General features: G+C 37.5%; 1 protein-coding gene across 1 annotated transcript in view; it reads left to right on the top strand.

Annotated features, from left to right (window-relative positions):
- The window catches only part of thsd7ba (thrombospondin, type I, domain containing 7Ba), a 197,545-nt gene that overhangs the window by 174,663 nt on the left and 6,154 nt on the right, over nt 1-16,728 (top strand). The window contains 7 exon segments of the mRNA XM_082508367.1: nt 738-897; nt 5,174-5,318; nt 7,040-7,155; nt 7,857-7,974; nt 9,549-9,694; nt 10,004-10,172; nt 13,846-14,019. Coding sequence (XP_082364493.1) covers nt 738-897; nt 5,174-5,318; nt 7,040-7,155; nt 7,857-7,974; nt 9,549-9,694; nt 10,004-10,172; nt 13,846-14,019 — 1,028 coding nt within the window.

Genomic DNA, 16,728 nt, shown 5'->3' with positions numbered 1-16,728 from the left:
GTACATTCTCTTCTTCTGAGAATAGTCAGCAAAATTTTGTTTGTACTTTGTATGTAAGTGTTCTAAATTCCCTTACCTATAATTATTGAATGTTTAAGGTTTGTACATTTATCATATTAGATAAATGTACAATAATGATGTAAAAATATCAGTACTTACTGTCAAATGAATGACCAGGGTAACAGGAATGATCTATTACATGATTAACTGTTACTCCTTTAAAGAATGAAAAAAGACTACTAATAATAGATAATGATGAGCTATTAGAGTTCATTATTGAATAAATTACTTAAAAGTTAGATTATCACTACTTCTATGCGAGTAAAACTAGGTAACAGTCACTGGTTCATCAGTTATCATGAATTCACCCACTTCTGAGAGATACAAATAATGACCTCACACTAGTAAAGACTTGTTTAAGCAGGAGATCCGACTGAAGCCAACCATCCAGCTGGGAATCTTTTCTCTCTGCTGCAGGACAACAATTCCATATCATCTTGACAAACAATATGTTACTCTTCCTGAAATGTAATTAAGCCGTTTTAACGAGGAAAAATCTGTAGTTATATTTCGAGTGAAAACAAACTACCTTGAGAATTTTACCTGACCCAAAAAACATATAAACATGTAATCTAGTGTGAGTCATAAACTCAGAAATGGGTTTTAAAACTCAAAAAAAAGTTGTGCTTCTGGGGCCCTAGAGACTTATTACACAGCTGCATCTGCTGCGCTCATAGGTGTGTAAAGAAAGGAACAACGGGGAATGGGGAAGACAGCACTGTGGAGGATAGTCTGTGTGATCAAGAGGAAATGCCACCGAGAGCCCAGGTCTGCTATCTGGCATGCCCCAATGACTGTGTCATGGCGCCCTGGGGACCTTGGAGCAACTGCCCTGTGGTAAGAAACAGAATTTAGTGGCCGTTTCTGCTGTTATTTGACAAATTGTCAGGGAGTAAGTTGCTTGATTTGTTGTTTTCATCTCAACTGTATCCATAATAACAAATATATATATATATATATATATATATATATATATATATATATATATATATATATATATATATATATATATATATATATATATATATATATATATATATGAAGCATTTACAGTATAAGCTGCAGGTAAAAATGGACAAATACCCAGCTGATCAAACAACGTATTTCATTATTACCTTTTATTATTTCTAAAAAGTAAGGGCAAAAAACATGTATGTGCATTAAGTTCTGCATTTAACTATCAACTATCTGCTGTTAACAGGCTCACAAATGCTTAGATGAGCTTTATGGCCTTCCATAAAATTATTTGTGTCATTAGAAACCAGGTGTTTTTGTAACATGTCACATTACATGTGTTTATCTAACTTCAGTATAGCTTAATATATATAAATATATATTCATATTCACAGTGAAGCACTGTTCTGTACTTGTTCTGTAATATTTTCTGCATAGTTTAAGGTAAAGTGGATAAATTGAACTTTATTAATACGCCTCTGTTCTATAATGAAGGTTAGCCCTCAGGCTGCAACTACGTAACATATGTCCCCGAGTGTTTGTAGCCACAGGCTATTGGTCATATGGCCTCTTAGCTGTGTTATAGGTTTCCTGTCAAACGCAACAGTTCATTGGACTGGAACATTAGAGTCAGAAGAGGTGAAACGAGCTAATTAGTCTGAGTCTACTCTACACATTGATTCATTCAGTGTTTCAGTCTACAGTATTTAGTAGCACTTTAGCATTAAAGGACTGCAGTAATGCTGTAGGTGAAATAATAATGCAAAACACATCAAACTGAGAGCTAATTAAACAGTCCTGTTTTTACAGCTAGGAAAGCTCTGCACATGATGTAGGTGTTTGTTTTTGCATCTGTTGTTTAATCAAATACTGACTCAACTGAAATTTAGCCACTTGAAAGAATATTTCTGGTACGTAATACATAAATATACTGATGCAGAGAAAAAATAGGATAAAATAAAAATGTTAACATACAGTAAGCTTAACATTTTATCTACACAATTGATCTAAATCATTTTAAATCAAATATGTGAGCCTTACATTATCCTGTCCTACATAAAAGTAGTAATAAAGTAAAGAATTGATGAAGCAAGTCTACTCATACACACCGGGGTATGCAGCTGATTTACAGTCTCTGCTGTCAACCTTAAACTGCCACTGCGCTGCAGTTTGGTCAAATATTTTTGTGCTTCTTGAAGTTAATCTCTAAAATTCAACAACTTGAGATGATGATGAAAATAACGCTTGACACTGATTCTGCATCCTCATGCTGTGAAAGGAAAACCTCCTCTGTAAGTGATAATGTTAGATCAAACAGAGATATTTTATGTAAAGTATGCCCATCCACTGTAATTAGCAGAAGCTTTGTACCCTTGGGTTATTTCTGCTCTCTCAGCTGGAATGAAGGTATTGTGCTGCATGTACAGGTATGTGACGAGATGTGTGGGGTACAAAGGCAGCATAGTGATAAACGATAGCATACTAGGTAATAACAGTTTGATGCTTCCCTTCTCTCAGCCTTGTTTTAGTTTAAGTTAGATTAAACGAATACTTTTATGGAACTGTAACTCAAAGTTTATTTTAAAAAGACATAAATTGCAGAGCAGTGGAAATAAGCCCAGATTGGTTTTACTATTATGACCAAGTTGCTACATCATTTTCTCTGCATGGTTTTTAGTAGATTTTGATTACACTTCTTTGAAGGTTTTTAAGGCTCTTTTGAAACTAGGGTTTTATTTCAGCATTACTGGCCAAAGTGGAAATTTTGCTTCTCCAAGGCAATGTTTTGTGCGTCATAAATTATTGGGGGTAAAAAAACAGGGAAACACCTGCCATGAAGCTCCTGGCACACAGTTTCTGTGCTGATGTTAATGCCAGAGCAGGTGTGCTAGTGACTTGTAAGCACTATATGCCTCATTATTGAACCCTACTCTCACATAGATGTGATCATGGAATATCTACTCTAGAAGGGAAGAAATTTCACAGACTATCGAGTGGTTGCTGGTCCTAGTTGGGCTGTGCTTTAGCTTATTTCACTTATTTTCCCACACTGTCATCTGTACGGTTCAAAAAGAATGGTCCAAAAGAAGAGAAAATAACTAGTGAGCAGCAGTTCACAGGGCCAAAATAATTCATAACTCTTAAAGAAGAGCATCTCTGAACATACACCATGTTGAAACTTGACGTACAGTGGCTACAGCAACAGAAGACCACACTGAGTGCCCAGTAAAATGAGTCTAAAATTTGCACAGGCTCATCACATTTAGATAGTAACGTCTGATCTGATGATTCTTGATTTCTGCTGTTATGGTCAGAATTTCGCTTAAACGACATAAAAGCGGGGCCCCAACCTGCTTCCTGTTTAGTTTAGGCTCAGTTTAGGCTCATAGTGGTGGTGTAATGGCATGGGGGATATTTTCTGGGCAAACTGACAGATTTACATCAACATTATGATGCAATCAAGTCAATATAGATCAGACTGTCTGAGGAATGTTTCCAGGATCTTGTTGTGCCATTAAGACTTAAGGCAAAAAGAGGTTCAACCTGGTACTAGTAAGGTGCACCTAATGAAGTGGACAGTCAGTGTATTTTATAGTAAATGAGTTGCTGTAATAAGAAGGAGAAATCTTAATCTCTGAGTCTCTGTATGAAGCATACAAATGTAAGCACGTGGCTTTGTGATCGTGAGCCTGAACACATTAAAGCTACAATGACTGCAGCTGATTCATGAGATTCACACACCACCACCTTCTCATTAGGAGGTTGCAGTGACTGACGTGTGTGTTGTGGTGCATCAGGCGCAGAGATACAAATGCATCTCAATGCAAAGACCTTTATTAGAAGAATATTTCAACCAAAGACCAAGCTGACAGTTCACATTTAATCCTCTGTTAATGGATTTCGCTTCCTCTGTATTGTGACTCCAATGATTTGCCAACGCTCCTTATTTAGTAAATGTTGTACTCTTGCAGTTTTTTCAATAATTGTCTTCATTTGCCTTTAACTGTGTGGTGTAGAGGTTGATTATTTAACAGTGTGGTATAAAAGTCGATGAGTTCTCCTAGCTTACTGACTTTGCAAGATTATTTAGATGCCCAGTCTCTATATGTATTATTTATAACAGGGTGAAGGGAGCAGCTGCCATATAGCAAATGTGTTTCATGTGTCAATTACTGCTGACGAGTGTTGCTGTTCAGTCGAGTTGGATGTTGGGTAAGAAAAACATTTATATTTATACTGATAAAAAAACAGAGAAAACAGAGAATGATACAGAAATCAGGATTTGATATCAAATTTTTTACCTGTATTAGCATCTGCATCAGTTTTTTAGAGGTTTTCATTATCTGTAAACCACAACACAAATGAAGGGTTATTTAAGTAAATTTCCGGGTATTTTGTTTTGTTTTGTTTTCCATTTGCAAAATAGTTTCTATTATTTATAAGACTGATGTTTTCACAGCAATTAACCATAATCATGTCAATAGAAATGATCTATTGAAGAGGAACAATTGCAGCTTTCATTCTCATAAACCTTTTATTAGGTAGCTTATGCCCAAGGTTAACACATTGTGCTGAAAATCAGGCCGCTAAACGCTCTGTGCTGTGTAATTTGATAACACTCATGTCAAGAGAAAACGAGGGTTTCACCTTGAGCTGGCTCATTCAGGTTGCTTTTCTTTCATTAAATGTGTTTATCATAGCATGTTATGAACAAAAATATGTTCTTTTTATGAGAATAAATTATTGGATTATTTGCTACTGATTATAATAAAAAAAAAACAAACAAGTTTGTCCTTGAGAATAACTGCAAAAAGTAAGCACTTTGGATTCATTAGGGAGATGTACAGCTGTCGGCTGATATTGAATGGTATTACGTTAAATTTTGAAATCTACTGGAAATCTACATAAAATTAGTGCCATAAAGGTCACTTCTAATGACAAGAAGTATTTATCATTAGTTTCTGCATGCTGTTGGGGCACAAATAAATTTGAAATATTTTGAAATTAACAATGTATTTCATAACTTCTAGCTATTAGTATGTTTAACTTGGTAGATCATAACACTAAAGACAGCGGATGCTGTAGGATGCTTTGTTTCTGCCTGATCATCCCATCACTCTTTTTTCTTTTTGTTGCTTTTTTTGTTGTTATTCTGCAGCAATGTGACCAAGATACATCAAGAAACAGAAGCAGACATATCCTGCGCCCCGCAGCTTCAGATAACTCACCCTGTCCAGAGATGGTCCAGTCAGAGTCCTGTGTTCTTAATAGTACATGTTTCACCTACCAGTACAGAGTCTCAGGTAGGACAATCTGCACGTCATTTCTGATCTAATTCACGTTACATGATTACAACCTGTTGTTAGCCCCATAAACAAGATGGGTGCGTACCTAAAACCAGCAAAAGGTCAAGTTTACTTGCTATAAGAATGCATCCATTATCGTGGTATACTGCAAGGGACAAGATTAAGTCATTTTTAGTTATTTTGTAACACAGTGATACACAACAAAGTCCCTTTATCCAACAACTATAATGCCAGTATTACAGCTAAATAATATATTAATAAAAAATGTTATTATTTATTATAAAACTGCTTTAAAAATAACGTTTTTATAACAATGAAAAAACCCATTTATAAAAGTGTTTTATTAAGGAGATCGCAAGATGCTTCATCAGGGATGAAAAAAGAGCAATAAAACACATTTCTCAACATATGCATAAAGCCAGAAGACAGATATATTGTAATTTAGTGTTAGTCATTCTCACATAAGGAGCAGGTAAACACCTGTGCATTCAGCTTAAAGGTAAGGCTACGCACTGGTTGGAGTTAAGTAGGCTAGCTATTTTTACATACTTTCTGCAAGTGTGGTAGCATGCTCATTTTTAAGCTGTAGAACGATCTACTTTTTCACAGTCTGTGGATTACTGTCAGATGATAACCAGCCAGATCTAGAATCTACCCACATAACATAAAGTTGTGAAACCTCCCTAACTCTTCCTTATTCAGTGCACCGAGCGAGTCTAAAGACAGTTTCCATACTAGAAAGCTAGATTTAGACCTTTTGACACAGATTTCTCCTGTATTGAAGTAGCAGTAATCATTGCAATAGCAATATAAAATATTTATCAAACTTTACAAAAGTATTATGAGAAAAATAGCTGTGATTCCTTTTGGAACAGCTGTTTTCTCCTTTTTTCATTTTTAGTGAATTTTTTTTACATTTTTCCAATATGGATGGTGCATAACACACTCAAAGAGAGAACAACTCAAATGTTTTAGTTAACTGAAATATAATAAACAAATAGACAGTTGCAGATTCATTTTATGTGGGTTTTGAGCTTTATAGGCACACACATGCCTGTATGCAAGAAGTTATCAGTAAGACTCCCCAGAATGGATTCCAGGATTGAAATAAAGTGAATTAATTATTAATTATTTCATTTAATTATTCATTAATAGTGAATAATTAATACAACTATTAATTGTTAATTATTCCCAGTGTAGCCAGAATCTTTTGCCTTTACCTAAATTGCCAGAGCTGGCTTTGCAGTGCATATGCTGTCTACCAGCAAATCCTTTGGTTTCAGTACACCAGACTGCCATCATACCCCATCCTCATCATCACTGAATATGGTTACACTGGTTCCCAGTTCTGTGCACCTCATTACCACTACTTCTGAAATAAACGTTAGCTCAGCTTTGAGTTAGAGACGCTCATCCCCATGAGAGACTACTGAGTACAATATTTGTTACTGCTTCATTTGGTCTGGTTGTTTGGGTGATTGGGATAGTTGTTCTGAGTGAATCTTTTTTATTATTGTGGTCTTGTGGTTGTGCAATGGTCTCAGGTCTCTCTTGACAAAGAAATCTTGATTTCATGGAGTTTCCTAAACAAAGAAACAGCCGAGTGTGAGCTTGTTGGGATTTGTGCAGAATGTTGCTGTTGTTGTAGACCAGTAGCGTTGACATAAAAGACGGTTTGACAGTGAGACTAATGAAGATATGTTGCTGTGTGCGTCTAGACTGGAGTACATGCCAGCTGAGTGAAAATGCCATCTGCGGTCAGGGATCACGTTTTCGTCTCCTGGACTGTATTCGCAGCGATGGCAAGGTTACGGAGGTGCAGAAGTGTGAGCAGGTAATCGCTGTGTAGACAATTAAAGATGTTTAATGTAAAAATGAAAAGTTTCATCACACATATATACATATTTTGGGTGCAAGTCAAATTCCAAAGCCATACAAGTTTTAAAAAATGCACAAAATTAACTTATAGTTTGCAAAATCTGAAATATTGACAGCTATTGCAGTGCAGCAGCTTTGCTTCTGTTCTCATTACTTATTTATTATTGAAAGCTCAGTTGCCCAATTTGATTAAGTGAAAATGTTGTATCTGATTTCATACCAACTTTGCCACTAAGCCAAACAGAACTTAATGTTATTGACTTTATTTGTGCAAAGACAAATGGCGCTCTTACGTTACTGTAATTGAATAACAGTAGACGTAAAAAGATTTCTCATTTTTGTGAAGCAAACCAAACATTTTCCAAATGTTTGGGTAATCTCTGGCACATCCAGAATCATATTGCACTATCCACTTAATGCAATTTTAATGGGATGAATGTAGCAATGATGTTGTCTCTGTGTTAAATATAATGTACATTAACAGCTCAATAGCATCTGAAGGTTTTTTGTTAGGGTTTTATTTTCAGCTGCTGCTTTTCCACTGTCTGAAATGAACTGTAGCATATTTAAAATATGGAAATGTGTGCGCTCCCCCTTTTCTTGTTAGTGGAAATAATTAGCTAGCCCTCCTCTCAGATCTGTTCTTGTTTTCTACAGTTTGGTTTGATCAACAAGTGGATTCTAACAGAGAGCTGCGTAGTCAACTGTCCTGTCAGCTGTGTGCTCTCTGAGTGGTCGCCGTGGGCAGAATGCTCGCACAGCTGTGGGAGTCAAGGTAAAAACATCATGAGCTAAAAACCTTAACTTAAATTCATGGGAACAACAACCTGATAAACAGACACACGGTGGACTACATATGCAGCGCCTCATTATTCCATCTACTCAGGCATGCACCAAGATGTTGAATAGTGCATGAATACATTTAAATGCATTAAAATATTTACGCGTATGTGTAATCCAATGCCTTATTATGCAGGGGAACTCTGTGCACAGGTTGTGGTTTTTTTCAATAATGTATACTTTACTTTTTCCTCTTTGTTTTATATTATGCACCAAGTTTATTTATTTATTTATTTTTTAATTAAGACTGGAAACTTCCTTTGTGACATTATGTTTTAACAATAGATGCGTCCATAAGTGTGAGCTCCATAGCTCACACTTGTGGACGCCATAAATGATTCAGTGTTCCTAAATAAAATATATAGCTATACCACTCCGTGAGTGCAAACATGCAGCTGATAATCCCCAACCAGTGACACACTTAGTATCACTTTGTGCAAGTCATGTTGTAACCTCATGCAATATACAAAAGTAAATGATTAAACCGAAATGCATACATTGTTGCTTCAGCTTCCCAAAGTCAATCTCCCAAAGAGAATGCATGTTATTCTGCTAATTAGAGAGAGTCGGCACTGTCTTCTTCTTATGTTTATTAATTTTAATTTGTCACTCGCTAACTTTCTACTTGCAGTTAACCCCTTATCCCAATGAGCTCACACTAGCCCAGGCTTTCATCTGGGAATATAAACTCGAAATCCTTTCTTTCACAGCTCAGTCACTATTGCTGTGACTCTTTCTGCTACTATCACTTCATTCTCACACATTGTGAAACGCATTTCTCTGCCTCGATGAGGGATTTGTGTCGTATTTGTGTCGTATCTGTGTCAGACGACGCAAGGATCTTGTTTTGTCAGGATGACATGGGAGCGTTAATGTTTTTGGTTTGATTTTTGAGATGGCAGAGCCGGATGTCCTTTTTGCTGCGTCTTCCTGCGGCTCTCGGAGCTCGGCATCTCTCCTGGCATTACATACACAGGCGCGCGCACGCACAACTTCTGCCAACTGGATGGCTCATGGAGGCTTACAGGACCCAGGCACAAGCTGCTTTTTTCCCTGCTGGCATTTAGTAAACTTTTCCTTTCACACAATATTAATGGCTCACTTGAATGAAGCACTTTTGTTGGAAACTGCAAAATCTGAGCATAAAGTGGCACAGTGACACAGATGTATAGTGCTGTTACACTAATTCCTCTTTGTCGTGAGGAAAATATTTTGTGAGCTAAAGAGCAGGCACAGCCTATTTTCACTACTAAATGAATCATCATCTCTCATTTCAGCCACTCATTGTATTAACAGTTGTTTTATGGAGTCTTATGTTTGTGTAGTGATCCATTTTTGTCTCTCTCAAAGCAATTGAGAGTATGAGCTGAACTAAGAGGATCAATCCCACTGTGTTGTTACTGTGTTTTAGCAATTAATGGAAAAAAGGACATAAAAGGCAGGCATCCAATGCAAATGCACTCTGCTCGATTTATTGTCACATTTGCATGTTTGCCTTGTGTTGTGTAGGTCAGTCTGTGCGCAGTCGGAGAATCCTTCAGGATGCTCAAGAGGAGGGTCGCCCCTGTCCCAACCAGCTCATCCAGACCAAACCATGCCCCATAAGGCCTTGCTACATGTGGGTGCTGAGTGACTGGTCCCCATGCACAGTAGCGGTATGACAGGTTTTTCTGCCTATATGTTGATGTTCTTTGCACTGTACTGCCTAACAGCTTTTTGTGTTTCCTGTGGTCTGCAGACTTTCAGCATCACATTTATCTAATATGTGTAGTTCAAGAATATGCTGCAGTAGCTGTTGCTTCTGTCATAGTTTTAAAGGAGTATCTCACATTCAGCTTTCCAATTTGGACTTGTCGCCAGCCTGCTGCAGTGCTTCAACAGAAAACGATATACAAATAGGTTAAAATAAAATTAAGAAAATCTTTGCAAATGTTTATTAATGTTGATTTATTGTGTCTCTGCAGGGCGCAGCATGTGGTGAGGGGCTTCGGAGAAGAAATCTATCATGCATTGTCCACTGGGGAAACTGGCACGAGTCTCCTCGTCAGCCAGTGAAGGAGGAACTTTGTGGAGACGTACTTAGGCAACGTATCCAACAAGAGATGGAGCAGCCCTGTTTTGTCCCCTGCCCTGGTAAAGCTGCATTCAAACATAGTGGATATACTGGATTTGATAGTTTTACACAAATATGTCAAAATTACATGACTGAGTGATTTTTTTTAATTACTGTAGTCCTTTTATATTCACCAAACAACTACATAATCATTGAATCCGTCTAACAACACAGTCAATAATCTTGTTTTTAACAGAAATTCATTTGCTAGGATCTGCCAATAAATTGTCCCTTTTTCCAATTGGCTGACATTTTCAGCCACTAAATAATTGCAGAATCAATAAAAGTCATAGCTTTACTAATGACCCTTGTAGCTCTACATTATCTAGTTTCGTCCTGTACAGTAGCAGTACAGGGCCTGAGCTCAGTAACTATGAAAGAGACATATTTTATAATCAATAACCTGAGAACACTTTATTTCTTTGCACTGCATTATGTAACAATACATGACTCCGTAAGGCATGAAAAACCATCATCTGCTAATTGAAGCATTTAGCAGATCACATAGCTGAGAACAATCCCAGAGCTTATCACAGCAGTTTAATGCCTATGGGAATTCTGCGCACAGAAAGCTTGTTCAAATGTGAATGTAATAATTTTCCAATAAACAAAACAATTATTAGGAGAATGAAAGTGCATTTTCAATACATTTAGTGTTTACTGCAAACACAGTGTATGTAAAATATAAGGAAAAAAAACGTTTTATCCTATTTCCATAACAGTTTGTACACTGAGTCGCTTTGAGTTTAACACAAGCTTCAAATGATGTTGACACATGGGCGACAAAAACCTGAAGAAGTTGTGTGGTTCTAAAAAACTAACCCATCTAATTTAATCATTTAAAACTATTTTTCCGATGTAAATGGATTTAGGGGGATTTTATTACTTAGCACATCTAAAATCAAGAAAAAGAAAAAACATCTGTATGTACAAGGATTATAAAAAATTATATTTTATGGTACTAGCACTGAATAAAAAAAAATCTGTACCAGTTGTAATTCTATAGCATGTAATTCAACAGGTTTGAAATACATACTATAGTGCACATAAGCATGGGTCATTTGCACACCTTTGAAGGCCCCTTTGCTCAGGGGCGTAATTTCCAGGGGGCTTAGGGGGGTTATGCCCCCCCCCAATAATCAGATCCAACCAATAGAACCCCCCCCCCCAATAAAATTATGAACTACCTTGCATAAATAGCCTGTTGATTTTCTTTACTCATTTCAGTTAACAGCAAAATAGTTAACATAGTTATACAAAATAGCATGTATAATCACCCCCCCAATGTTCAGCACAAAGTTACGCCCATGTTATTGCTGAATGGTATATACCGATTTCTGAACAACATCTAGCCAACATAATTTTAAGAAAAGCATTGCTTATTTTAGAAAGACTATGCCAAACCCCATTCTACCTCTATAATAGTACCTTAGTATGGCTCTGTAAACCTGTTGTTTATTGAAAAATCAGCATTGTCTCTGACAAAGAAGTCTGCAAACTGTTGAGAACCTGAAATTTATCATTCATCAAGTAAGTATGAGGGGAAAAAAACCTTGTGAAAAGTACAGTAACTGGTCTCCCCCGTTGCTGGCATGAATTCATCATGAGCATATATTTTTCATCTTTTTTCAAATATAACTGCTTTGTGTCTTTATATCATTTCTGACATTATTGTGATGAAATAATTCTGTATCTTGGACTAATGCTAGCCATAGCTTGTGAACCTGTTCAACTGTATCGAGTTATTTTTTTTAAAGTTATGATTTCTGTCCAATCAAAGAGAAGTTTGTCAGCTGACATTTCAGTCTTAGACAAATCCCATTACTGGACTGCATTACTTTAAAAATGAATATACCTCTGCTTATACCATGTGTATCTACACTAAAGTGTGAGGTGATGTTTTGGAGACTCCAGACTGCATTGTTCAGTACAGTAAATGTCACTGCCACATGTTGGTCACTGTGATGGATAACGATAGCAGAGCACCAGTGTTGGTAGAGTAACTGTCTGTAGCTGTAATGTAGCAAAAAGAAAAACATAAAAATAAGAAGCGATGGTGAATCTTGGCACTGCTATGTGCTCTACCTCAGCAGCCTAAAATGCAAAAACTTGTTTTAAACGAAATCAATTTATGCAAATTTTCTGGTAGACTTTTTCGAAATTAAGGCATGTTGCAGCTTTTCAACCTTGTTGTCTGTAGTAAATTAACACTGCATGTATTAATTCAAACGGAAAATGTAAACAACATAATAGTAGACTTCTTGCACGACATGCTGTTAGTTTGTTATTTTGGTGAGGATATTGGGAACCCCTACAATGAACCTTTGTCATGATTTTTTATTGGGTCTGTGCATAGAAATTGATTAAGCTCATTGTTGTAAAAATCACTATAGCAACAGACAGACAGTGTATCATTGTTAACTGACATTCAACTCGTGTTTTTTTTATTTAGGCCACAGTGTGAATGTAGAATTTGCCTTAACCAAGAGAGTTACTGGCCAGCTGACAGTTTTGACCTGCTTCACTTGTCACTGTCTGCTTTTCCACCCTGCGAGTCTATAATGAAGCATTACTGTCTTTAGGCATATGCTAGCTGAACAAACTCTATAGAATATATTTGATTTTCTCTCTGTTTTTTCTTTTTAAAGAGAGAGTCATTATGGTAAAATCACCACCCCTCAAAAAATGACCTCCTTATGCATGGCTACTTCCATGTATGGCTTTTGTTAATTTGTGCTTTGAAGAGAGCGAGCAGTGCTTGCTTTTGTTCATATGCCTCTCACTCTCCTCTGATCCTCTCCTTGATTCATCACTCAAACCGCCTTTGCTCTGAGTCTTGGCTCGGGATCAGGAGTGTTTGATGGCAAGAGCAGATGTGTGTGTATGTGTTCATGTAAGTGTTGATGTGATGGTGGCAGACGCAGAGTAGGGGCCAGAGGAGGAGTTGTTGACATGCTTGTGATGGGTGTGTGTGTGTGTGTGTGTGTGTGTGTGTGTGTGTGTGTGTGTGTGTGTGTGTGTGTGTGTGCTGTATACTGTAGCTATTGCTACAGCATGTTTCCAGGGTTCTAGCAGCATGAGTGAAGAGCTGATAGACTGTATCCATATAAAGATGAAAGATAATGAGATGTTCCAATCCACAGACAGTTACTAATGGGTGTTCAGGGCAAAGAATCGGAGGGTTGTTCTGGCTGAGTAGCTGAGGCTGTGGGTGATATTATCACTACAATGTGACCCTATCAAGAAATACAAGAGATATTTGTGTTTGACATTCAAAAACCAAACAGATTTTATCCTTTAAAAAAAATATTCCAAACTAAACCAAATGAATTTTCCATCTCCTTTGAGACACATTTCAGTTTTGGGTTTTACCTTTACAGTCCAGCTTGGAGTTATAGCTTGTATTGTATAATTTATAACTCTGGTTGGTCTATTACTTCTGAATACCCACTGGGCTGTCTGAGTAATTTGTTTGTGCATTTGTTACATTATCAGCCGCAGATGTGTGCTGAAGTTGTTTTCGATCTCTTTTTAATGTTCCAGGAGCTAGCAGGGGAGCCAATAAAACGATCCCTGAAATAGTGTTGGCAAGCTGAATATAAACCACCCGCAAGTATCTGAAAGGAGAGTCTGACAGTGTTATTGACCAAGTTGTGCTATCACTGATGTTTTACTGTCTTTTTTTCCCCTCAGGAGACTGCCATTTGACTGAGTGGTCGTCTTGGAGCTCGTGCCAGTTGACCTGCCTGGAGGGGCGGAGCTTTGAAACCACCGGTCGCCAAGCGCGCTCCAGAGCCGTGATTATTCAAGACATGGAGAATCAGGACAGCTGCCCTCATCAAGTCTTTGAGACCCAGCCCTGTAAAGGTACTCGGGATGCCATGCATTTTCCATGCAAAGTCATACCAGCATCAGGTCGCCAGTGTCAGGCAAAAGACGACTTTCTTCTTTCTTCCTGACAGTGACTGTTGACCAAAATGCACAATAATTGATCAGTTAAATGCACCAAATACTAGCAGTTTGGTAACAACTACTTTGTAAAGGATTGAGCTAAGAACATTCAGAACAGCTGCCATATATCACCAATGCTTCCCTCTCCACAGCAGCTCATGTGTGCATTAATGGGTCATTTAAATGGACAAATTCCTTGTTACTTCTGCATCAGAACAACTGATCACAGAGTCTCTCAAACAGCTGATGAATTTACACTGGTCAGTGAAAATTAATTAATTAATACTGCAGAAATATGTTCTTTCCACTACAAATACTGTTAAAAAATAATATTGTGCTATAGTGTCGTATAAAACTCCAACTCCAGATTTTGAAGTTTGCTCTCAAATCCTTTTTTCCTCCTTTTCTCAGGGGTGACCTAAATATTTGTGGCTAAATTCTCAGGTTTGTGCTGCAGTTCAGCTGAGTGCCTGGTGTTGGTTTGATGTGTTGGAAAGGTGTTGTGCCTCCAGCCTCCTCCGTTTAATGAGCATGTTGCAATCTCTCTTGTCAGGCCTTAACAGACAAAGTCAGCATTTTCTCTAGCAATTACAGAGCTCATGATCGCCACTCCTAAAAATAAAGTAAATATTCTCAATTAGCATTAGCAAGGTAATAAAGACTGTCCGCCCTGAGAAAATAAGTCATTTGTGCCAGCTTCTGTTACATCCTATTGTTTTATTGTTTTAAAAGTTAGACCTCTAGCAGCTGTGCAAATAAGTGGATGTTTACATTAATATCATAACTTTTAGACCTGGGAAGTCAGATTTTGTAGGGAGTGACGCAACTCTCAAGCTAAGGGCGTTCCCCTGGTAAAGTCAGAAAAGCAAACAACAACCGGATTTGTTTTGCTTTAGCAAGGTGGAGCCAGTCATGCAACACTAGCAACACAGTGCAGGGCTTTTAAAAAAAAATTATTTAACACCATTGAGATTCTATTCTATCTTCATAGATAGAATCTGATCAATTCTCTGCATATGGCTTATTTAGTAAGTAGCAAAGTATCAAACAGTTGCAGTTCAGATTAAAATGTTTTACGGTTTTACTGATCTTTGTGCTCATAGCAGCAATCCTGGATCTTTGAGTCTGGGTTGCTGGGGCTCCTCTGACTTTCCAAGTTGAAAATCTCCCTTGAAATAGCTTTCCTGTTTAAAATCTTACCTGGTAACTCAGTTAAACTGATAACTCAGATTCAAATGGAAGGCACTAATAGAGAGGAGCCATCCTTAATAGTGCCATCTACGCCCAGACCTCTGGATGTGAACACAAGAGCCCCACCCACCTTCTGTCTGTGACCGGCAGCCAATCACAAGAAGGTTGGCTTCCCGCTTTTGAACCATAAACTCTACAAAGTTACTCTAGAATACTGCAAGTAAATAAATATGGAGCTGGAAATGAGCATATACTGTAGGCTCCTTTTAATTAATGGTCTCCTAGTCAAAACTTGTGTGTGTTTGTGCTTCTACCACCACCCTACCTCCCAGTATGTTGCGCTATGTCTGTGTTGCTTTAACAGCTGGTGTCTATGGTCCTTAAATAGGCATTAAAAATCAGTTATTGCAGGTTTTAAACTGTAACCGAGAAGCTGAAAAACATGCCCCCGAACCTTTGAACCACTCAAGCTGTTTCTCTTTCACTGGCTTTCAAGTTGACCTTTATTGTCTTCATAAATCTACAGATAAATAAATAAATGTAAGAGAAGATTAACACCATGGTGACATGGAAGGTCATCATTTACTGTGAGAAAAACTGCTTTTTTTCCTTCTGCACACAGTGAATCTGTTACAATTTTCAACACTCAGTATTAAAAACAAAAGCTTCTTATCCCTGAAATGGATCAGTGACATGAATATTGCCTTCTGTTAAACATTCAGTAAACTTTATGTCTTCTCATAAAAGACAGACAGATTTTTATATGATTCTGTATGTGTGACAGAACTCTTATAGGCCTTTCTGTTCAAGGTAAAAGGCTAAAAGGTGATACTACAAATGGTTTCTAAATGGGTATCTGTGCTGTAGATGGCAGTCTGGTGATTGTAATTGCAAAGTTCTCATTGAGACTGTGTCATGGGAGGTTAGCACTTCAAAATTACAAATTGCAACAAAAAGGCTGTGATTAAACAGTCAGCATTTGAACCATAGAAGGGTCATAAATGTTATTCCACTTATCCAATATTTGATGAAACATGGAGGTCAATGCATTTGACTGATTATTGATTCACAAATTGGAGATATGTGTGTTTCACAAGAGACCTTTGTGACTTAGCTCTGAGTTTGAGTTAATGTATATTTATATATAATATATGTGTACATATATATAAAAAAAACCTGGACAAAGCTGGACTGAATGATAGCACAGAGGCACTAATCATGGCAGCACACGAACAAGCCCAAAGCACAAGATCCATAAAAGCCGGGCACACCAGGTGCAGGCTGCGTGAAGATGCCTGTGAGATAATCCTGCTCATAGCAGCAGGGTGCAATAGAATAGAATAGAATGTCCCTTTATTGTCATTGTACATGTAAAATGAATTTGTGGGTGCTCCACACCAGCTGTCCCAAAATAAAATATAATTAGCAGACAGC

This window comes from Aulonocara stuartgranti (genome assembly GCF_965226115.1).
Source record: "Aulonocara stuartgranti genome assembly, chromosome: 16".
NCBI classification, from domain to species: Eukaryota; Metazoa; Chordata; class Actinopteri; order Cichliformes; family Cichlidae; genus Aulonocara; species Aulonocara stuartgranti.
Note: the sequence above shows the minus strand (reverse complement) of the source record. Positions and strands in the feature narration are given on the sequence as shown.